The 24,843-nt window shown below is 35.4% G+C and overlaps 1 protein-coding gene across 1 annotated transcript in view; it reads left to right on the plus strand.

Annotated features, from left to right (window-relative positions):
- Nucleotides 1-3,226, plus strand: part of STPG2 (sperm tail PG-rich repeat containing 2) — a 349,046-nt gene extending 345,820 nt beyond the window's left edge. The window contains exons 10-11 of the mRNA XM_040238384.1: nt 2,734-2,849; nt 3,170-3,226. Of these exons, the coding sequence (XP_040094318.1) occupies nt 2,734-2,849; nt 3,170-3,226 (173 nt within the window). The remainder of the gene's footprint in view (nt 1-2,733; nt 2,850-3,169) is intronic.
- The last annotated feature ends 21,617 nt before the right edge of the window (nt 3,227-24,843 follow it).

The following is a 24,843-nucleotide window of genomic DNA, read 5'->3' on the forward strand; positions in this document are numbered from 1 at the left end:
CCAGCCTCAGTTAGCTTCAGACTTCATCTGGCGCTTTCTCAGCTCTCTCCGCCTTCATGAAATTGAAGAGAATTAGCCCTGGCTCTGAATTAGGCTTTGGCTTAAGGGAATGTTGATCTCTAACCAGACCACTAGAAGTTTCTCCATATCAGCATTAAAATAGCTTAGCTTTCTTATCATTTCTGTGCTCATGGGAATAACACTTTTAAATTCCTTCAAGAAGTTTTTCCTTTGGATTTATGACTTGGCTAGTGCAAGAGGCCTGGCTTTCAGTATGTCTCAACTTTTGACATGCCTTTCTCAATAAGTTTATCATTTCCAGTTTTTAAATTAAAGTGAGAGTCATGTGACTTGTCCTTTCACTTGAACACTATAGTAATAACCCATGGTAGAGGTACAGATTGGCCTAATTGCATTATTATTGTGTCTCAGGAAATAAACCCAAGGAGAGGGAAAGAAATAAGGGAACAATCAGAACACATACATTTACCAGTTAAGTTTGCCAGCTTATATGGAGATGATTTGTGGTGCCCTCAAACAATTACAATAGTAATATCAAAGGTCAGTTCAGTTCAGTTGCTCAGTCATGTCTGACTCTTTGTGACCACATGGACTGCAGCACGCCAGGCTTCCCCGTCCATTATCAACTCCCGGAGTTTGCTCAAACTCATGTCCCTCGAGTCGGTGATGCCATCCAACCATCTCATCCTCTGTCATCCCCTACTCCTCCTGCCTTCAATTTTTCCCAGCATCAGGGTCTTTTCCAAGAGTCAGTTCTTCGCATCAGGTGGCCAAAGAATTGAAGCTTCAACTTCAGCATCAGTCCTTCCAATAAATATTCAGGATTGATTTCCTTTAGGATTGACTAGTTGGATCTCCTTGCAGTCCAAGGGACTCTCAAGAATCTTCTCCAACACCACAATTCAAAGCATCAATTCTTCAGCTTTCAGCTTTCTTTATGGTCCAACTCTCACATCTATACATGACTACTGGAAAAACCATAGCTTTGATTGGACAGACCTTTGTTGGCCAAGTAATTACTCTGCTTTTTAATATGCTGTCTAGGTTGACTATAGCTTTTCTTCCAAGGAGCAAGCATCTTTTAATTTCATGGCTGTAGTCACTATCTGCAGTGATCTTGGAGCACCCCTAAATAAAATCTGTCACTGTTTCCATTGTTTCCTCATCTATTTGCTGTGAAGTGATGGGACTGGTTGCCATGATCTTAGTTTTCTGAAAGTTGAGTTTTAAGGCAGCTTTTAAACTCTCCTCTTTCACTTTCACCAAGAGGCTCTTTAGTTCTTCACTTTCTGCCATAAGGGTGGTGTCAATGCATATCTCAGGTTATTGATATTTCTCCAGGCAATCTTTACTCCAGCTTGTGCTTCATCCAGCCCAGCATTTTGCATGTTGTACTCTGCATGTAAGTTAAATAAACAGGGTGACAATATACAGCCTTGACATAATCCTTTTGAAGTTTGGAACCAATCTATTGTTCCAGCTCTAGTTCTAACTGTTGCTTCTTGACCTGCATACAGATTTCAAGAGGCAGGTTAGCTGGTCTGGTATTCCCATCTCTTTAAGAATGTTCCAGAGTTTGTTGTGATCCACACAGTCAAAGGCTTTGGCATAGTCAATAAAGCAGAAGTAGATGTTTTTCTGGAACTCTCTTGCTTTTCCAGTGATCCAATGGATGTTGGCAATTTGATCTCTGGTTCCTCTGCCTTTTCTAAATCCAGCTTGAACATCTGGAAGTTCATGGTTCATGTACTGTTGAAGCCTGGCTTGGAGAATTTTGAACATTATTTTGCTAGCGTGTGTGATGAGTGAAATTGTGCAGTAGGTTGAATGTTCTTTGAAATTACCTATCTTTGGAATTGGAATGAAACTGAACTTTTCTAGTCCTGTGGCCACTGCTGAGTTTTCCAAATTTGCTGGTATATTTAGTGCAGCATTTTCACAGCATCATCTTTTAGGATTTGAAATAACTCAACTGGAATTGCATCACCTCCACTAGCTTTTTCATAGTGATGCTTTGTAAGGCCCACTTGACTTCGCATTCCAGGATGTCTGGCTCTAGGTGAATGATCACACCATCATTGTTATCTGGGTCATGAAGATCTTTTTTGTACAGTTCTTCTGTGTATTCTTGCCACCTCTTCTTAAAATATTCTGCTTCTGTTATTTTTTTCCCATTCTATTGCTTTCATTTATTTCTTTGCATTGAGCACTGAAGATGACTTTCTTATCTCTCCTTGCTATTGTTTGGAATTCTGCATTCAAATAGGTATATCTTTTGTTTTCTCTTTTGTCTTTTGCTTATCAAAAGGTCACTGATTACAGATTACCAAAACAGATATAATTTTAATAATGAAGAAGTTTGAAGAATTGTGAGAATTACAGGACCAAATGCTTTGAAATATGGTGCTGATAAATTTGCTAGAAGCAGAAATGCCACAAACCTTCAATTAGTAAAAAAAAAAAAAAAATAATAATAATAATATCTGAAAAAGGCAACAAAGCAAAGTGACATAAAATGAAGTTTGCCTCTGTTTTATGCTTATTATATTTGAAATCTCTGAGCTGAATGACTTTAAGCATTCAAAAGGATGGGTTCAAGATTGTTTGATGCCAAATTCAAATGTTAAGCTCACAAATCTAAGAATAATATCCATGTGACCAAAATCAATAATTTTAAATATGCTTTATTATTTTTACATTTGTTTTTCTTAGGACCTGCAACATACAATCCTGTTTTTAAGAAATCCTGCTTCATACCCTCATTTGTTAAAGCATCAAAGCGTTTTAAAGATTCCAAAGAGATTACTCCTGGTCCAGCGACATATGAGGTTTGTCAATAATATTCTCTTTAAATAATAACATGAGAATGAAAATATTTCCAGAATGTCACTGGAAATGTCTTCATTAAAGTCCTTTCTGTATGATCTATTCTTATTACTAACCAAAATCTTTTAGCTGATAATGACTTTGTAAAAAATATATTCTGACATTTCTTAAAGATTTAAGAATTATTTAACAACTCATATATAAATAGCCTCAACAGCATTAATGCATATATATGAATAAATAATTTTATATCTCTGCAACTTTAAATATTTACTTGTCTACGTACACAAATCTAAATTTCCAAATATTTGTTGAAATTAAGAATTTATTAAAGAGCATGGAAGAAGAAAGCCCTTTAGATCTGGAAGAACAGTTTTGATCTTTTATTTTCTTTTAATAAATGTAGATGGTTTAGATTCATAATAAATAAATGTCTCATTCTGTTGTGGGTCTTTTGATTGTATGGAGGAAGCTGAAATAAACTGCACGGTTTTAGAAATTGTGTTCACTATAGGTTTTAATACCTGTTTGGGATGAAAAGGTCTTCCCATTGGCTTATAGCAATTAATTTAAGAGTGCAAACCATAGTGAATGTTCTTATCTGAGATAGTTAATGACAAATTTATTTGTATTGAATGTATGTTTTTCTACTTATTTAAAATGTCATAATCCAAATAGTTTTTCAGCATTCTGTCAAAAGCACATTCATAATATAATAGCAAAAAAAGAAGAAAATCAAGTAAATTATGAAAGACTTGTTATTTTTACCCATTGGCTGTTGATTTTCCCAGAAGATCACTGTTAATGTCTATTGATAAGCCAATATTTTATAAGACTTACTTCAGAAAGGGAAAATATGCTAGATAGAGCCTTCATAGTAGTTCAGAATGTGAAAGTGAAAGAATGATACATTATATATTTAATGTTTTAGAGCCTTGCCTGTGTGATATAAGGCAAGACTTGCAAATTAGAAACTTGCAATTGTAAAGATTTGGCAAAGTTTATGACATATTTACTCTTGATTGTTGGGTATAATGAGGAAGGGTCTTTAAGCAAGTATTGATCAGTAAACTATTAGTCTTAATGAATTAGGTTATGTATTATAGATGTTTATAGTTTGATAATATTAAATCATATTAAATCCTTAGTTGATTGTGTCCACACTCCGTTTTAAAAGTGATTTTAATGGTGTCCACAAAATACAAATGCCAGTAAATCTGATACTACCTTTTTCATTTTGTGATACACTTGTCAGAGAAGATGTACCAATTAGTCTTCCTTGTATTTAAAGATGCTTTTCCTTTTTCCTTTCACTGAGATTTAATAATTTTTATTTATACTTCAATCATTTGTTGTGGAAAATTATTTTCCACATCAGAAGAAAACATTTGTGGATTTAACAATGAGGTATAATTAAGGTAATGCCTGAAATTTCAAGCTAATATATCCATGCATTTTATAGTATATATAGTACTACAGTGCTTGGTAACTTTTCTATTGAAAACTACCTGTATTTTTTTGTCTTTGCAACACCATTTGTTTCCTTATAATTTGCTCTGATTTTTTAGTTTGACGCTTCTCTTTTCCTTCATCATGTTTAATAAATTGATGGCCTAAAAACATATTTGCCTTAAATATTTTACTTTTTTAATAGAAAAAGATGATTCTAGAAATTTATAACACTGTTTTAAGATTGCAATATGGGATTCTATTTGGAAAATACTTAAATGTATATAATGTCTGCCATCGAGACGGTTAGAGGTTTCTTTAGTATCTCACGTCCACTTTGGATCCCAACTGTCGAATGTTCCTTTTCTTACATCCTTACCAACCTTTTTTATTCTTGTCTTTTTGATGATAGCTACCAGTTGTGAGGTGATATCTCACAACTCATGGGTGCTTCCATGTCTTGGCTATTGTAAGTAGTGCCAGAGTGAACACTGAAGTGCATGTATCTTGTTGGATTATTGTTTTATCCAGATATATCCCCAGGAATGGGATTGGTGGGTCATGTGGTAGCTCTATTTTTAAAAAACTAAAGAACCCGCATACTGTTCTCTATAATGACTGTACCAATTTACATTCCTATCAACAGTGTGTGTGTGGGGGGGTTCCATTGTCTCCACACCCTCTCCAGCATTTATTGTTTGTAGACTTTTTGATGATGGCTATTTTAGCCATATGAAGTGACACCTCATTGTAGTTTTGATTTGCATTTGTCTAAGTAGTTGGAAGAGGGTGTTTGCTATGACCAGTGCATTTTCTTGGCAAAACTCTATTAGTCTTTGCCCTGCTTCTTTCCGCATTCCAAGGCTAAATTTGCCTGTTACTCCAGGTGTTTCTTGACTTCCTACTTTTGCATTCCAGTCCCCTATAATGAAAAGGACATCTTCTTTAGGTGTTAGTTCTAAAAGGTCTTGTAGGTCTTCATAGAACCATTCAACTTCAGCTTCTTCAGCGTTACTGGTTGGGGCATAGACTTGGATAACCGTGATATTGAATGGTTTGCCTTGGAGACAAACAGAGATCATTCTGTCGTGTTTGAGATTGCATCCAAATACTGCATTTTGGACTCTTTTGTTGACCATGATGGCTACTTCATTTCTTCTGAGGGATTCCTGCCTGCAGTAGTAGATATAATGGTCATCTGAGTTAAATTCACCCATTCCAGTCCATTTTAGTTTGCAGAGTCCTAGAATGTTGACGTTCACTCTTGCCATCTCTTGTTTGACCACTTCCAATTTACCTTGATTCATGGACCTGACATTCCAGGTTCCTATGCAATATTGCTCTTTACAGCATCAGACCTTGCTTCTATCACCAGTCACATCCACAGATGGGTATTGTTTTTGATTTGGCTCCATCTCTTCATTCTTTCTAGAGTTATTTTTCCACTGATCTCCAGTAGCATATTGGGCACCTACTTGGGGAGTTCCTCTTTCAGTATCCTATCATTTTGCCTTTTCATACTGTTCATGGGGTTCTCAAGGCAAGAATACTGAAGTGGTTTGCCATTCCCTTCTCCAGTGGACAACATTCTGCCAGCAAATTTGGAAAACTCAGCAGTGGCCGCAGGACTGGAAAAGGTCAGTTTTCATTCCAATCCCAAAGAAAGGCAATGCCAAAGAATGCTCAAACTACCACACAATTGCACTCATCTCACATGCTAGTAAAGTAATGCTCAAAATTCTCCAAGCCAGGCTTCAGCAATACGTGAACCATGAACTTCCTGATGTTCAAGCTGGTTTTAGAAAAGGCAGAGGAACCAGAGATCAAATTGCCAACATCCACTGGATCATTTAAAAATCAAGAGAGTTCCAGAAAAACATCTATTTCTGCTTTATTGACTATGCCAAAGCCTTTGACTGTGTGGATCACAACAAACTGTGGAAAATTCTGAGAGAGATGGGAATGCCAGACCACCTGACCTGCCTCTTGAGAAATCTGTATGCAGGTCAGGAAGCAACAGTTAGAACTGGGTATGGAACAACAGACTGGTTACAAATAGGAAAAGGAATATGTCAAGTCTGTATATTGTCACCCTGTTTATTTAACTTCTATGCAGAGTACATCATGAGAAACACGGGACTGGAAGAAACACAAGCTGGAATCAAGATTGCCGGGAGAAATATCAATAACCTCAGATATGTAGATGACACCACCCTTACGGCAGAAAGTGAAGAGGAACTAAAAAGCCTCTTGATGAAAGTGAAAGTGGAGAGTGAAAAAGTTGGCCTAAAGCTCAACATTCAGAAAACGAAGATCATGGCATCTGGTCCCATCACTTCATGGGAAATAGATGGGGAAACAGTGGAAACAGTGTCAGACTTTATTTTTTGGGGCTCCAAAATCACTGCAGATGTTGATTGCAGCCATGAAATTAAAAGACACTTACTCCTTGGAAGAAAAGTTATGATCAACCTAGATAGCATATTCAAAAGCAGAGACATTACTTTGCCGACTAAGGTCCATCTAGTCAAGGCTATGGTTTTTCCAGTAGTCACGTATGGATATGAGAGTTGGACTGTGAAGAAGGCTGAGTGCCGAAGAATTGATGCTTTTGAACTGTAGTGTTGGAGAAGACTCTTGGGAGTCCCTTGGACTGCAAGGAGATCCAACCAGTCCATTCTGAAGGAGATCAGCCCTGGGATTTCTTTGGAAGGAATGATGCTAAAGCTGAAACTCCAATACTTTGGCCACCTCATGTGAAGAATTGACTTTGATGCTGGGAGGGATTAGGGGCAGGAGGAGAAGGGGACGACAGAGGATGAGATGGCTTCATGGCATCACTGACTTGATGGTCGTGAATCTGAGTGAACTCCGGGAGTCAGTGATAGACAAGGAGGCCTGGCATGCTGCGATTCATGGGGTTGCAAAGAGTCAGACACAACTGAGCAACTGAACTGAACTGAAGTAGTTATGTTGAGCATCTTTTTCATGGGCTTTTTGGCCACCTATATGTCTTCTTTGGAGAAATGTCTATTTAGATCTGCTCATTTTTGATTTCTTTTTTTCCTTCTGTTTATCTGCATGAGCTATTTGTATTTGTATTTTGGAGATTAATTCCTTGTTGGTCTTATCATTTCCAAATTTTTCTCAAATTTTGAGGGGTGTCTTTTTTTTTTTTTAACAGTTTCCTTTGATGTGTAAAAGCTGTTAAGTTTAATTAGTTCCCATTTATTTTTGTTTTTATTTTCATTATTCTAGAAAGTGGATCCCAAAAGATATTGCTGTGATTTATGTAAAAGAGTGTTCAGCCTATGTTTTCCACTAAGAGTTTTATACCATCTGGTCTTACATTTAGTTTTTAAATTCATTTTGAGTTTATTTTTGTGTATGGTATTAGGGAATTTTCTAATTTCACTCTCTTACATGATGCTGATTTTCCAGCATCACTTATTGAAGAAATTGTCTTTTCTCCATTGTGTATTCTTGCCTCCTTTGTCATAGATTAATTGGCCATAGGTACATGGATTTATTTTTTGGTTTTCTATCCTGTTCTATTGACCTGTAAGTTTGTCTCTGTGCCAGTACCATGCTGTTCTGATTACTGTAGCTTTATAGTATAATCTTAAGTCATGAAGCACGATTCCTTAAGCTCCTTATTTTGTTCTCAAGATTGCTTTGACTATTTGGGGTCTTTTGTGTCTCCATACAAATTTTAAGGTTTTTTGTTCTGCTGCTGCTAAGTCACTTCAGTCGTGTCTGACTCTGTGTGACCCCATAGACGGCAGCCCACCAGGCTCCCCCGTCCCTGGGATTCTCCAGACAAAAATACTGGAATGGGTTGCCATTTCCTTCTATGCATGAAAGTGAAAAGTGAAAGTGAAGTTGCTCAGTCATGTCTGACTCTTCACCATCTGCAAAAAGTGCCATTAGTTATTTGATAAGGATTGACTTGAATCTGTAGATCACCTTGGATGATAGTATAGTTATTTTGACAGTATTTATTCTTCCAATCCCAGTACACGGTATAGCTGTATGTCATCTTTGATTTCTTTCACCAGCATCTTATAGTTTTGAGAGTTCAGGTTTTTTGCCTACTTAGGTACATTTATCCCTAGATATTTTATTCTTTTTGAAGCAATAATAATTATTTCCTAAATTTCTATTTCTAATCTTTCATTGTTGGTATACAGAAATGCAAGAGATTTCTGTTTATTGATATTGTATCCTACAACTTTATCAAATTCATTAATGAGCTCCATTAGTTTCTGGTAGCATCTTCAGGATTTTCTATGTATAGTTTCATGTCATCTGCAAACAGTGACAGTTTTACTTTTTCTTTTACAGTTTTGATTCCTTTTATTACTTTTTCTTCTCAATTGCTGTGATTAGGACTTTCAAACTATGGTGAATAAAAATGGTGAGATTGGACATCTTTATCTTATTTCTATTCTTAGAGGAAATGTTTTCAGCTTTTTACCTTTGAGTATGATGCTATCTGTGAGTTTGTCATGTATGGCCTTTATTATGTTAAGGTATCTTCCCTCTCTGCCTACTTTCTAGAGAGGTTTTGTTTTGTTTTGTTTTTTTCCATAAATTGATGTTGAATTTTGTCAAAATCTTTTTCTGCATCTGTTATGATGACCATCAGGTTTTATTCTTCAATTTTTTTAATGTGAAGAATTAATGCTTTTGAACTGTGGTATTGAAGAAGACTCTTGAGAGTCCCTTGGGTTGCAAGGAGATCCAACCATTCAATCGTAAAGGAAATCAGTTCTGAATATTCATTGGAATGACTGATGCTGAAGCTGAAGCTCTAATAATACTTTGGCCCCCTGATGTGAAGAACTGACTAATTGGAAAGGACCCTGATGCTGGGAAAGATTGAAGGCAGGAGGAGAAGAGATGACAGAGGATGAGATGATTGGATGGCATCACTGACTCGATGGACATGAGTTTGAGTAAGCTCAACTCACTCAAGTTGGTAATGGACAGGGAAACCTGGCATGCTGCAGTCCATGGGGTCACAAAGAGTCAGGTATGACTGAGCGACTGAACTGAACTGATCAAAGGGATTGATATTGTGGATATTGAAGAATCTTTGCACCCCTGGGATAAATCCCGCTTGATTATGGTGTATGAGCTTTGTAATATATTGTTGCACTCAGTTTGCTAGTATTTTGTTGACAGATGTTGATTTGCATCTATGCAGAAGCTTTTTAGTCGGATGTAGTCCCACTTCTTTATTTTTGTTTATACATCTGATGTCATATCCAAAAAAATCATTGCCAAGACCAATGTCAGGAAACTTTTCCCCATGTTCCTTCTAGAAGTTTTATGGCTTCAGGTGTTCGAGTTACGTCTTTAATCCATTTTGAGTTAATTACTATGAGTAGTATAAATAAGGGTTCCTGTGTACTTCAGTTTTCCAAGCATCACTGATAAGAGGGTAACATATTTTCCCATTGTGTATTCCTGATATCCTTTTCAAAGATTAGCTTTTCAAAGTATATGCAACAGATCATTCTGGGCTCTTAAGTTTTTCCATTGCTTATATGTCTTTTTTTAATGCCAATTTTGACTACTATAGCTTTGTGACAGAGTTCGAAATCAGGAGGTGTGAGGTTTCTAGCTCTGTTGTTCTTTCTTAGGAATACCTTGGCTACTCAGGATCTTATATGATTCCATACAAATTTTAGGATTATTTTGTCTGTTTCAGTGAAAATGCCTTTGAAATTTTGATAGAGATTATATGAAGTCAATGAATGACTGCATATTGTAGAGTGCATATTTTATTATTACTGATTTTTAAAAATTCTTGGACATGGGATATCTTACCATTTGTGTCTACTTCACATTCTTTCATCAGTGTCTTATAATTTTCAGTGTACAAATATTTTATTGTCTTGGTTACCTTTATTCCTAAGTATTTTCTTATGTTTTATGCTATTGTAAATGGCGTTGTTTCCTTTGTGTTCTAGATAGTTTGTGTTAGTGCATAGAAACATAATTGACTTTTATATGTTCAGTTTTCATTCTGCAACTTTTTGAATTCATTTATTTATTATTTTATTGTATTTCCATTGATATTTTTGTGGCATCTTTAGAATTTTCTATAAATTTATTTCATCTACAAACAGAAATAATTTTACTTCTTTCTTTATAATTTGGTTGGCTGTTATTATTATTATTATTTTTGCCAAATTGTTCTGGCTAAAACTTCCAGGATATGTTAAATAGGGGTGGTTAATGTAGTCATCATTGCCTTTTCCTGATCTTATCCAGAAAGCTTTTAACTTTCTACTGTTGAATATAATGTTAGATGTAAGTTAGTCTTCAATGGCCTTTATTATGTTAAGGTATTGTACACTTATTCTATAATCAAGTTGTTAACATTTTTTTAATGAAAAAATGTTGAATTTTGTCAGATACTGTTTTTGCATTGAGATGATCATACAATTTTTATTTTTTATTGTTTTAATTGTGGTACATCACTTTTATTGATATGTTTATGTTGAACCACTTTATTCTCAGGGATGAATCCCATTTGCCATAGTGTATGATCCTTTTAAGGTACTGTTGAATTTAGTTTGCTAGGTTTGATATTTTGTTAAGGTATTTTGCAGGTACATTCATCAGGGATATTAGCCTGTAGCTTTTTCTTTTTGTAGCCTTATTTAACTTTATTTTCAGGATAACGCTGGCCTCATAAAATGAGTTTAGGAGTATTCTCTCCTCTTCAGTATTTTGGGAGAGTTTGAGAAGGATTGGCATTAGTCATTTAAATGTTTGGTAGAATTCACTAGTGAAATGATCTGGTCATATTGTTTTGTTTTCTGGGAGATTTTTAATTACTGCTTCAGTCTCCTCAGTCATTAGGTGGTGGTTGTTGTTTGTTTTGTTTCCTAGGCCACGCTGGGTCTACGTTGCTTTATGTGGGCTTTCTCTAGTTGCCGTGAGCAAGGGCTACCTTAGTTGCTGTGCACAGGCTGCTCACTGCGGTGGCTTCTCTAGTTGTGGAGCGCAGGCTCCAGGCGTGTGGGCCCCAGTGGTTGTGGCACCCGGGCTTAGCTGCTCTGTGGCAGGTGGAATCTTCCTGGATCAGGGCTTAAAACCATGTCCCCTGTATTGGCAGGCAGATTCTATCCACTCTTCCACCAGGAACAGTTCAGTCATTACATTTGTTCAGATTTTCTATTTCTTTGTGATTCAGTCTTGGTAGGTTATATGTTTCTAGGAATGTATCCTTTTTTTCCCTAGATTATTCAGTTTGGAAGTGTACAGTTGTTCATATTACTCTCTTATGATCCTTTTTATTCCTGTGGTATGAGTTGCAATATCTCCTCTTTCGTTTATAATTTCATTTATTTGAATCTTCTCTCTTTTTTCCTTTGTCTAGCTAAAGTTTGGTCAATTTTCTTTATCTTCTCAGAATACCAGTTCTTTCTTTTGTAAATCTTTTCTATTGTTTCCTTGGTTTCTATTGCATTTCTGTGCCAAAACTTGTTACCTATTTCCTTTTACTGACTTTGGTCTTAGTTTGTTCTTCTTTTTCTAAGATGTATAGTAGATTTATTTATGACTTTTCTTTTTCTGTTATATGGGATTTCTTCCTATAAACAGTTTTCACTACATCTCCTAAGTTTTGGTATGTTGTTTTGCCATTTTTTGTTTGTTTGTTCCAAGATAAATACACATTTTTCGTTACAGAGTGTGATTTGTGGGATCTTAGTTCCAGAACTAGGTATCAAACCATGCTCCCTGCTGTCAAAGTACAGAGTCCTAACCACTAGACTGCCAAGGAGTTCCCTTAAGATATTTTTTTACTTCCTTTTGATTTTTTTTAACCCATTGTTGTTTGGTGTATGTTGTTCAATTTCCAGATATTTGTGAATTCTCCGGTTTTATCTCATTGATTTCTGATTTCATAGAATATGAAAATATCAGAAAGGGTATTTTGTATGATTTCAATTTCTTAACACTTGCAAAGGCTTGTTTTGTGACCTAACATAATTTCTCCCATAGACTGTCCCATGTGCCCTTGAGAAGGATATGTTCAGCTTATATGGAGTGTTCTTTGTATGTCTGCTGAGTTCACTTGTCTAAGATGTATTTTGTTTCTTCATTGATTTTGTATGCATTTTATGATAGTATGGTACTGAAATCCCCTCATGAGAAATGCTGGGCTGGAAGAAGCACAAGCTGGAATCAAGATTGCCAGGAGAAATATAAATAAACTCAGATATGCAGATGACACCACCCTTACGGCAGAAAGTGAAGAGGAACTAAAAAGCCTCTTGATGAAAGTGAAAGAGGAGAGTCAAAAAGTTGGCTTAAAGCTCACCATCCAGAAAATGAAGATCATGGCATCTGGTCCCATCACTTTATGGGAAATAGATGAGGAAACAGTGGAAACAGTGTCAGACTTTATTTTTTTGGGCTCCAAAATCACTGCAGATGGTGATTGCAGCCATGAAATTAAAAGACGCTTACTCCTTGGAAGGAAAGTTATGACCAATGTAGACAGCATATTAAAAAGCAGAGAGATTACTTTGCCAACAAAGCTCCATCTAGTCAAGGCTATGGTTTTTCCAGTGGTCATGTATGGATGTGACGGTTGGACTGTGAAGAAGGCTGAGCGCCGAAGAGTTAATGCTTTTGAATTGTGGTGTTGGAGAAGACTCTTGAGAGTCCCTTGGACTGCAAGGAAATCCCACCAGTCCATTCTAAAGGAGACCAGTCCTGGATGTTCTTTGGAGGGAATGATGCTAAAGCTGAAACTCCAGTACTTTGGGCACCTCATGTGAAGAGTTGAGTCATTGGAAAAGACCCTGATGCTGGGAGGGATTGGGGGCAGGAGGAGAAGGGGACGACAGAGAATGAGATGGCTGGATGGCATCACCAACTCAATGGACCTGAGTTTGGGTGAACTCCGGGAGTTGGTGATGGACAGGGAGGTCTGGCGTGCTGTGATTCATGGGGTCATAAAGAGTAGGACACAACTGAGCAACTGAACTGAACTAGATTTGCATTGCTGTCTATTTCTTTTTTCAAATGTAATAATTTTTTCTTAATACATTCAAGAGCTGTGATTTTGGGTGTATATATATTTACAATTGTTACATACTTTGGGTGAATTGACACCTTTACCATTATGTAATGACCTCTTTTTGTCTCTTTTTACATCTTTGACTTAGGGTCCATTTTATCTCACATAAATATAGTTAATCCTGTTATCTTTTGGTTTCCATTTCCATGGAATATCTTTTTCCATACCTTCACTTTGAGCCAGTGTCCTTAAAGCTGAAGTGAGTCATTTGTAGGATACACATATTTGGGTCTTTTTTTTTTTTTTTTTTAATCCATCTAATCCAATCTATGCCTTTAGATTAGATAATTTATTAATTCCATCTTATTGTTTCCTGGCTGTATTGTAGTTTCCTTATTTCTTTTTCCCTCTTTTGCTTAAGAACAGTGCTTGGCATATAACATGACTCAATAAATGTTTGTTCAATCTTTGAATGGATTTTAACTTTTTTTCCATGACATTTTTCTAGTTAAATATTTTATAAGCTTAATTTTATCTTTAGTATCATCTACAACATTTTTAGTTCTACTCATGCTTTTCTTTAAGATATTATTTTTTTTTTAAGAGCAGTTTAGATTTGCAACAAAATTGTCAGGGAAATACAGCTATTTCCCATGTACTCCCTACCTATTGGACTTTTTTTTTTTTTTAACAAGGATGAACCTATACTGACACATTGTAACCACCCAATGCCCATAGTTTACTTTAGGAGTCATTCTAAGTGTGCTATGGGTTTTGACAAATATATAACGATACATACCATCATTATAATATCATACAAAGTATTTCTGCTGCCTTAAAAATTTTGTTTTATGCTCATCTCCCTATCCATTGACAACCACTGATAATTTTATGATCGTTGTTTTTCCTTTTCCAAAATATCTTATATTCTGTATGCAGCCTTTTTAGGTTGGCTTCTTTCACTTAGTAGCATGCATTTAAAGTTATATATTTGATTTTTATATTTTAGCTGTATTTAATTTTTTAATGTAATGAAACAAGGACAGTTTTCTGGATTTTGAAGCATTATGTGCTTGAACAGGAGTGGTTTCCTATTCTATGCTTAGTAAATTACACATTTTTATACAATTACATTAGAAAAATATTTCCACTACTCAAAGTTAAAAAGAAAAAATTAAAGTAAAGTCACAGTTATAGAGAAAAGGTAGGTTCACTGGTCTAAGAGAAAACTTACTGACCTCAATCATTAAGAGCGAGATATAAGGATAAAAAGTGACTAAAACTATAGTATCAAAAATAGTACTCAAAAGCCTTTATTGCTGTACTTGCCAAATAGGTGGATCCATAAATTAGAGTTATTACTAGTAGTATTTCATGGCTATATTCATTTATCTCTAGTTTGTAAAAATGAATCCAGTCTGCCCCAGGCTCTGAGGATCTAAACATGACTCAAATATGTAGCCATCAGGTATGGAGAAAAAATGTAGATATTTTAATTATAATAAAGTAATTATTATCTTGGAATAGGTGAAAGGTATCTGGATATAAGCTAATCAGATGGAGTTAGGAAATATTCCAAAAGCATTTTATGTGAAATATGAGATTAGTGGGAGTTTTCTATTTGTATAAGCTAAAGGAGCCTGTTGTAGGCAAAATAAATGATATATACAAATTCAAACAAACACTGAAGAATAAAATATCCTTGGCAAGCCTTTATTATCACTGTTTTTAAATATAAGATGGATGGCATGACATTACACATGTAGAGAATGCTAGATAAGAAAGTGTATTAAACAATATGCAGCTTTTGTATTATTCCCCTGATTATAGGTAGATACTCACGATTTCTGAGTAGAAGTACTATTACATATTAATAGAAATAAAGCAAAATCCAGTTTTCACTTTTTAATGTTTTATATTATTTTTATTTTTTCTTGATATATTGATAATAACTAATGGTAAAGGTTGATTTAAATTATGTAATTTTTGGATGAACGTTCTTAAGTTTATCTCCAAATACCCATATTATTTCTGTATAAAATATTTTGTTATAGCTCTCAGTCAGTCAATTCAGTCACTTGGTCATGTCCAACTTTTGCGACCCAATGGACAGCAGCCGCCAGACTTCCCTGTCCATCACTAACTCCCAGAGCTTGTTCAAACCCATGTCCATTGAGCCAATGATGCCATTCAATCATCTCATCTTCTGTCATCCCCTTCTCCTCCTGCCTCAATCTTCCCAGCATTAGGGTCCTTTCCAAGGAGTCAGTTCTTTGCATCAGGTGTCCAAAGTATTGGAGTTTCAGCTTCAGCATCAGTCCTTCCAATGAATATTCAGGACTGATTTCTTTTAGAATTGACTGGTTTTATTTACCTGCAATCCAAGGAAATCGCAAGAGTATTCTCCAACACCACAGTTCAAAAGCATCAATTCTTTGAAGTTGCTCAGTGTGTCTGTCTCTTTGCGACCCCATGGACTGTAGCCCACCAGGCTCCTCCCTCCATGGGATTCTCCAGGCAAGAGTACTGGAGTGGGTTGCCATTTCCTTCTCCAGGGGATCTTCCCGACCCAGGGACTAGACAGAACTTTTTTGGCAAAATAATGTTTCTGCTTTTCAATATGCTATCTAGGTTGGTCATAACTTTCCTTCCAAGGAGTAAGCGTCTTTTAATTTCATGGCTACAGTCACCATCTGCAGTGATTTTGGAGCCCAGAAAAATAAAGTCAGCCACTGTTTCCCCATCTGTTTGCCATGAAGTGATGGGACCGGATGCCATGACCTTAGTTTTCTGAATGTTGAGCTTTAAGCCAGCTATACCTATGCTAATTGGCATAAATGCAGACCTCTTTCCTATATATATGTATTCTTGATTTAATGCAGAATTTATTTATGGAATTGTCTATCTAAAATATTCTTAAAACTCTGAAGATTACACATTATATTTTGCACATACAGTGGCGTACTGTAGTCACAAATGTGGGTTAAGTATATGATTTTTGCAATGGCACTGAGTGATGATTTGAATGTAACAACGTCAAAAATGAGCAAAGTGTAAAGGAACGAGGCCCATATCTATTTAACCTGTTTTTATTTGAATCAATGTCATTTTAATGTGTTATATCGACATATATTCTTTCCTGTGTGCTTCAGTTTGCTAAAGTCTTTTAAGCTGTCATTGATTTTATTACCAAAAGGTGCTTTTGCCTAAGGCATAATTTAAGAATCTGTGGAGGTAGAAAAAAATCTTACCCAAATGATAATTATGTGCTTTCCTAGTATCTTGTTTTAAGTATAATGTAGAAGTTTCATTATTTGTTGAAGGTGATATTTAAACTTTAACTTCTTGATAAATAACCATGTTTATAACCAATGAAAAGGTACTTTTTAAGCACTTAAGAAATTCTTGGGGGCTTATCTCTGGTTATCATAATAATTCATATTTTCATTTTCATATTCTCCTAAAATGCAAACTTTTTTTTTAACCATGCCATAGCATCTTGTTTATATTATTGAGGTTTGTGGATTAGAATCACTGTTAGTGGAGAATCAAAGTAGTAAGAGAAATAGGCTTTTCTTTGAGTTCTCAACAGTAAAATCATTAGAAATATCAACTATTTATTTCTCCAAGAAAGTCAGAGACTAGTTTTGTGTCCTCTGTGACAGCTAATATAATGATTTACTGACAAGTATTAAAACGTATACCCTGTGGCCCTGTCTTTCTCCTGATACTACCTTGTTCCAGGGATGATGCTCCTCAAGGTTCTGTATGCTTCTTTCCTTAGCCTCTACTACACTAAGTATATTGTGACTGGATATTGGCACTTAGTGCTGTAATGTTTCATCTTCACTGCTTCTGTCATTGATGGTGACCTAGTCATTCCTAGAACAATTGATATTCACCTGTTTATGTTCACGTTCAATAGTTCTCTTAAAGAACAGGAGGTATTACTACAAAATAATACATCTTTTCACACAAAGATTTTCAGAGTCCCAAGTTATGTTATTTGCCTTGATCTTCTTTTTCTTCCTTAGCATCTTTATTCTAGAAGTTGGAAGATAGAAATATTAATGGATCTTATAAATTAATAGCCACTTCTGTAAAGTAATGCCACCTATGTTCAGCCAAAGTTGCTTAAAAAAGCTAGGGTACCCTAAACCCTCTCTTCCTTCAGAGTGAGCTCTCGGCTCACCACATATTTTATGGAGAGAGCTATTAAATTATTTCCTCAATATTGGTTAAGAATGTTGGGCCTCGTATATCCATAGCCGTTTGTACAGTGATTATACATCACAAATAGTCCTTGATTTTTATGTAAAGAGGACCACCAATGAACTACTCTTGGTGGTCTTAGACTAGTCCTGACTTGCCCAGATTCATAGATTCCCCCTAATGACTACACTAGACCACCTTCTGGCTACTTCCTGTATCAACAGTCTTAAAATCTTGTAAGATAGTCCATTTTGTCTCCTGGACAACACTAGTTTTCTCATAATTGACTCTCATGAAGTAGCTTGAACTTAAAAAGCGTGAATCTGAAATATATGTCATTTTGAGTAGTGCTGTCAATAAAATGTTAAAAATATATATATAACTTACTTGGGAAAAAGGTGATAATAGTATTCACCCTGCAAAAGTAGTGTTTCTTTTATACTCCTGATTATTGGAAGTTATATTTAAAAAGTGCTGGCCTAGAAAAACTTCTGTTGCTTTAGTAACTGCTTTATTATTTTAAACATCCTTGAAATGTAAAATTAGTTTTAAGCACCCATTTTAAGATAAAAGAAAGATTGGAAAACTTTAATGGGTATTATTTTATGAAAAATAGATAAAATTATATATAGAGAAGATATATATGGTTTTAGCATTTTCTCTTCTTATGTAATTTTAAGGTGTCAAAGTTGACAATCTGAAATTATTTTAACTTATTTTAATGAGAACTGAAGAATTCCCAAGTGAGACTCCTCCTGAGAGACTTGTGTCTTAAATGGGATTACGTGGTTAAAAACTAAATACAGTTTTTAAAGGTTATTTTCTTTAATATTATGACTTCTAAACATCTCTACATTTAAATTCTACTATCATGTAATGTCTATCAGTCCCAAAAAGGAGAGAAGCCTTCTTAAACTTTTCTAGAAAATATACTGTTTAATATTCATATAAACTATCTACTTCCCAATTTGAAAGTTACTAATTATTTTTGTATATAAAATAGCAAGTGTCACAACCACCATCAATTATTGCAATATTTTCCCCTTGCAAGAATAAACAAACATTTACACTTGAAAGAGAAGAGAGAGAGGAGAGAAGTAAACCTCCTCAGTGTACTTTTCACATATAAATGACAGTTTTAAATAGTACCTTTTTCTGTGTATGACATATAACGCTTTGTATTTGATCAAAATATTTATCAGTTTCTTGATGATAAGGAAGATGGGGATGTAATTTCTTACAAAGAGTTTCATGCCTTTTATTTTATATCCTCAGATTCTTTTTTTTTAATCTTGTATTATTTCCTTTTGGTGGCCAAAATGTGACTAAAAAAGTAAAACTAAAATCAGACAGCATGTTTAGATGCATGTAAAAGCTGTTTATTTAGCTTCTTTTTCAAGTAAGTGTACTGTTTAGTTCTAGAAGAATAAGCAGTCTAGCTTAAAATTATATTTTATTTCTGTAGTAGAAAATAGATGTGTTGGTAAAATTGTATATTTATATGTATCTTTCTGATCTCTGTTCTGAGTGAAAGATGTTCGATTAGATTTCCTGGTATAATAAATAGTTAATAATTATTTGCTGAATTAATAGATGTGCTGCCAGCTTATCCTGCAATATTAAATTTTTATTTTCTTCACTGTTCTATGACTTTTACTACCTTCATTTGTGTGTGTGTGTGTGTGTGTTAATTTACTTATTTTAGTTCAGTTCAGTTCAGTCGCTCAGTCGTGTCTGACTCTTTGCGACCCCATGAATCGCAGCACACCAGGCCTCCCTATCCATCACCAACTCCCGGAGTTCACTCAGTCTCATGTCCATTGAGTCAGTGATGCCATGAAGCCATCTCATCCTCTGTCGTCCCCTTCTCCTCCTGCCCCCAATCCCTCCCAGCATCAGAGTCTTTTCTAGTGAGTCAACTCTTTGCATGAGGTGGCCAGAGTACTGGAGTTTCAGCTTTAGCATCATTCCTTCCAATGAACACCCAGGGCTGATCTCCTCAGAATGGACTGGTTGGATCTCCTTGCAGTCCAAGGGACTCTCAAGAGTCTTCTCCAACACCACACTTCAAAAGCATCAATTCTTCGGCACTCAGACTTCTTCGCAGTCCAACTCTCACATCCATACATGACCACTGGAAAAACCATAGCCTTAACTGGAGACTAAATACAATATTGTGGTAGTTTTTGCCATATATTAACATGAATCAGCCATGGGTATACATGTGTCCCCCGTCCAGAACCCCTCTCACCTCTCTCCCCATCCCATCCCTCTGGGTTGTCCCAGGGAACCAGCTTTGAATGCCCTGTTTCATGCATCAAACTTGGACTGGTCATCTGTTTCATATATGCTACCTTCATTTCTGTATATTCAGAAATGAAGATTTCTATATATTCTGTATATTCTGTAATTTGAGTTGAGTCCTGAGAGATCAGAGACATAGGTGGCCTGTGGTTGTTGTTTTTTTTTTAATTCAAGTTGAGTTAATATACAATATTATATTAGTGACAGGTGTACAGTATAGTGATTCAAAATATTTAAAGGTTATACTCCATTTTTAGTTATTATAAAATATTCGCTGTATTCCCTGCATTGTGCAGTATATCCTTATAGTGTATTTTATGTATAACGGTTTGTGCCTCTTAACCCCTGAGTCCTATATTGTCTTTCCTCACTTCCATCTTCCCTCTGGAAATCACTAGTGTGTTCTCTTTTATATGTTAGTCTGTCTTTTTTGTTATATTACCCAGTTTGTTGTATTTTTTGAGATTCCATATATAAGTGGTATCATACAATATTTATCTGACTTACTTCGCTTAGTCCATCCATATTGTAAATGGCAAAATTGCATTCTTTTTTATGGTTGAATAGTAATGGTTCATTGTGTGTCTATGTATGTATGTGGCCTGTATTTTTAAATAATCTTATACCTGTTAGGCATAAATAAGATCTTATATTATCTTATTAAAAATTATAGAATCATTGTCATTTCAATAACCTTAAATTATTTTGTTTTATTAGAAATCTAGCAGTTTTCTATCTGTACATTTATTTTCTTGATGTTCACTTGCCTCAGTTCAGTTCATTCGCTCAGTCGTGTCTGACTCTTTGCGAGCCATGAATTGCAGCATGCCAGGCCTCCCTGTCCATCACCAACTCCCAGAGTTCACTCAGACTCACGTCCATCGAGTCAGTGATGCCATCCAGCCATCTCATCCTCGGTTGTCCCCTTCTCCTCCTGCTCCCAATCCCTCCCAGCATCAGAGTCTTTTCCAATGAGTCAACTCTTCACATGAGGTGGCCAAAGTACTGGAGTTTCAGCTTCAGCATCATTCCTTCCAAAGAAATCCCAGGGCTGATTTCCTTCAGAATGGACTGGTTGGATCTCCTTGCAGTCCAAGGGACTCTCAAGAGTCTTCTCCAACACCACAGTTCAAATGCATCAATTCTTCGGCACTCAGCCTTCTTCACAGTCCAACTCTCACATCCATATATGACTACTGGAAAAACCATAGCCTTGACTAGACGGATCTTAGTTGGCAAAGTAATGTCTCTGCTTTTCAATATGCTATCTAGGTTGGTCTTAACTTTCCTTCCAAGGAGTCAGTGTCTTTTAATTTCATGCCTGCAGTCACCATCTGCAGTGATTTTGGAGCCCCCCAAAATAAAGTCTGACACTGTTTCCACTGTTTCGCCATCTATTTCCCATGAAGTGATGGGACCAGATGCCATGATCTTCATTTTCTGAATGTAGAGCTTTAAGCCAACTGTTTCACTTTCCACTTTCACTTTCATCAAGAGGCTTTTTAGTTCCTCTTCACTTTCTGCCATAAGGGTGGTGTCATCTGCATATATGAGGTGATTGATATTTCTCCCGGCAATCTTGATTCCAGCTGTGTTTCTTCCAGTCCAGCGTTTCTCATGATGTACTCTGCATATAAGTTAAATAATCAGGGTGGCAATATACAGCCTTGACACACTCCTTTTCCTATTTGGAACCAGTCTTTTCCCCCATGTCCAGTTCTATGTTGCTTCCTGACCTGCATATAGGTTTCTCAAGAGGCAGGTCAAGTGGTCTAGTATTCCCATCTCTTTCAGAATTTTCCACAGTTTCTTGTGATCCACACAGTCAAAGGCTTTGGCATAGTCAATAAAGCAGAAATAGATGTTTTTCTGGAACTCTCTTGCTTTTTCCATGATCCAGCAGATTTTGGCAATTTGATCTCTGGTTCCTCTTGCCTTTTCTAAATCCAGCTTAAACATCTGGAAGTTCACGGTTCACGTATTGCTGAAGCCTGGCTTGGAGAATTTTGAGCATTACTTTACTAGCATGTGAGATGAGTGCAATTGTGTGGTAGTTTGAGCATTCTTTGGCATTGCCTTTCTTTGGGATTGGAATGAAAACTGACCTTTTCCAGTCCTGTAGCCACTGCTGAGTTTGCCAAATTTGTTGAACTTAGTTGTATTTAACATGTCTTAGTATTTATAATTCCAACTATATTTTGTATAATCTACTTGATAATTTGATACAAGTAGCAGATAAGCAGACTTTTAAAATTTTTATTATCATAATTTGGCTAAACTAACTTTAGTTAGTATATAGTATTTTCTTCAGTTGAGATTTAAATGATTATTTGCTCATATTGCTTTCTAATATTTGTATAAATGTTACTAGTTAAACACAGATGTAGTGGGTTGCTAACCTGAACAACTTAATGAGTGTGTACATATCATGGTGAAGATTGCTTTTAGATCATAAATTTGGAACTTGAAGGGTGCCAGAACATTACTGAATTTATTTCTTAATACGCTCTCTAATTTTATTCTTTCATTGATCATCTATAGCATGCAAAGAATTAAGCTACATATTTTGAAGGATCCGTGAATGGATTAGCCTCTAAGGTGTTCACAGTTTGATTGGGAGATAAAAGACAATTGTATTATTAACAAGATAATAGTTTAGTACAGAATAATTTCAGAACATACACCAGTTTGTTTCTTTGCATGCGATATACCTGTTACGGTAAGATCCCTTTTTAATTCTGACCTTGTCACTGCTAATTTTCTAAGAAACAGATCCATCCTCAAATCTGTCTCCCACTCTGTACAGGCTGGTGGAAGGAGAGACTGGGAATCTTAAAATTTCATGCATATACTTTAATTTTTCTCTTTATTCTGGGCTTATATTAGAAAACATATTAAAATGTTAAATATATAATTTGAGAAAAATGGAAATTTCCACTTGGAAAATTAGGCATAGAAAATAAGTTTAGAGAAAAAGTAAATATCCATTTATAAGCCTAAGTACAGTGCATTTACCATTCTGATCTATTTCATCTAATTGGGTAAAAAATATTCTCAGCTAACTAGAAAATTTTGATTTTCAAAATAAGAAAATAAAGCTATTTGTCAATCAATGAGTTTAATATGCAAATTAAAGGGGGAATAGTCATGCACCAAAGGAAAAAAAAAAAGAGAAAGAAGAGAGTGGGTGGAATAAATGGATAAATATTCACTGAACCTTGAGACTACTAGCCTTCTTTTCTCAACTTATCTTGAGAAGGTTGGCATCTAAGATTCTAATCTCTAGCAGGAAAATAAAAGAGGCTTCTCTGAGGAACAAAACAATCCACATGAAAAAGCAAAAACACAAGCAATGTGTAAGGGTACTGACTTCAAAGTTCTGCTAATGAAATGTCTGAACCAACATCTTGGACACAAGATTAGGTTGACAAGTCCCAACTATGCCCAGAGAACTTCTAATCAACTTTTAATGGCCTACGTAGAGGGACAAGAAATGAATGGGCAAGAGATCAATGACATATGAGTCCTTAGTCTGTGATAAGATAAAGGCGGGAAAGAAAGGAAAAATCTTTGAGGACACACAGATCTTTCAAGGAGAAGAAAATTTTAAATAACCCAATATTAACGATTTTGAGACAACACTCTACCCAAAACACGAGAGCACTTAGTGAACTTTCATTTTGTAAGGAGTGCTTTTGAGGACTGAGTGCTGTTACCTAAAATAAATAACATGCTTTTTCTTTAGTTCTTTCTCCCAAACAGTCCTCACTTTTTGACCTCTTCTCCAATTCAGGTTGCAGCATATAAAATTACCAATTTTGTAGGTCAACAATGGTTAAATATTGGCAATTTCATAGGGCTTGACCTAGTATTATTCTTCCTGTGTATACTGTACGCTCTATCAGCCAGACCATTCACCTTGCCTTTTAAAAAAATAAATTATATTTTTTAGAACAAGTGTAGGTTTATAGAAAAATTGTGCTGAAAGTACAGAGTTCCCATATACTCTCCCCCTCACATACACAGTTTTTGCCAATATTAATATCTTACATATATGTACATTTATTATAACTGACAAGCCAATATTAATACATTGTTATTACTTAAAGTTCACAGTTCACATCATTTTCTTTTTTTTTTTATATTGTATAATTCTATGGGTTTTTCCAAAATGAGTAACTCTACAGAATAGTTTCACTGCCTTTACAAAGCCCTCTGCTCCATGTATTCATCCTTCCCTCTTTGAGCTCCTGGCAATCATCGATCTTTTTAGTGTGTATGTAGTTCTGCCTTTTCAACAATTTCATATAGTTTGAGTTACACAGTATGTAGCTTTTCACACTGACTTCTTTCACCTTATAACATGCATGTGAGATTCCTCCACTTCTTTTCATGGCCTGATAGCTTATTTCTTTTTGTTGCTAAATAATATTTCATCTTTACTATATGAATGTAATATAGTTTATCCATTTACCACAGAAAGACATCTTGGTTACATCTTTTGACTCTTTTGGCTAATATGAATCAAGTTGCTGTAAACATTTGTGTATTAGTTTTTCTGTAGGTAAAAGTTTTCAGCTCTTTTGGGTAAATAGATATGAGATTTCTGGATCATAAGACATAAGACAAGAATATATTTACTTTTGAGTAAATATATTTAGAAGTCAAGCCTGACTTCTCAAGTGGCTTTACCATTTTTCATTCCCATTAGCAATGAATAAATGTCTATTGCTACATATTCTCACCAGCATTTGGTAGATTTTAGTCATACTAACAGGTATGTCATGGTATCTCATTTTAATTTGCAATTCCCTAGTGACCTATAATTTTGAACATCTTTTCATATGCTTAATTTCCATCTGTGTCTCTTCTTTGGTTAAGTGTCCATTTGTATCTTTTTCCTATTTTATAATTCTTTTAAACTGTTGAGTTTCGTTGTATGTTTTAAATACAAGTCCTTATTTATTTGATACATGTTTTACAAA

This window comes from Oryx dammah, unplaced genomic scaffold, assembly GCF_014754425.2.
Source record: "Oryx dammah isolate SB20612 unplaced genomic scaffold, SCBI_Odam_1.1 HiC_scaffold_3, whole genome shotgun sequence".
Lineage (NCBI taxonomy): Eukaryota > Metazoa > Chordata > Mammalia > Artiodactyla > Bovidae > Oryx > Oryx dammah.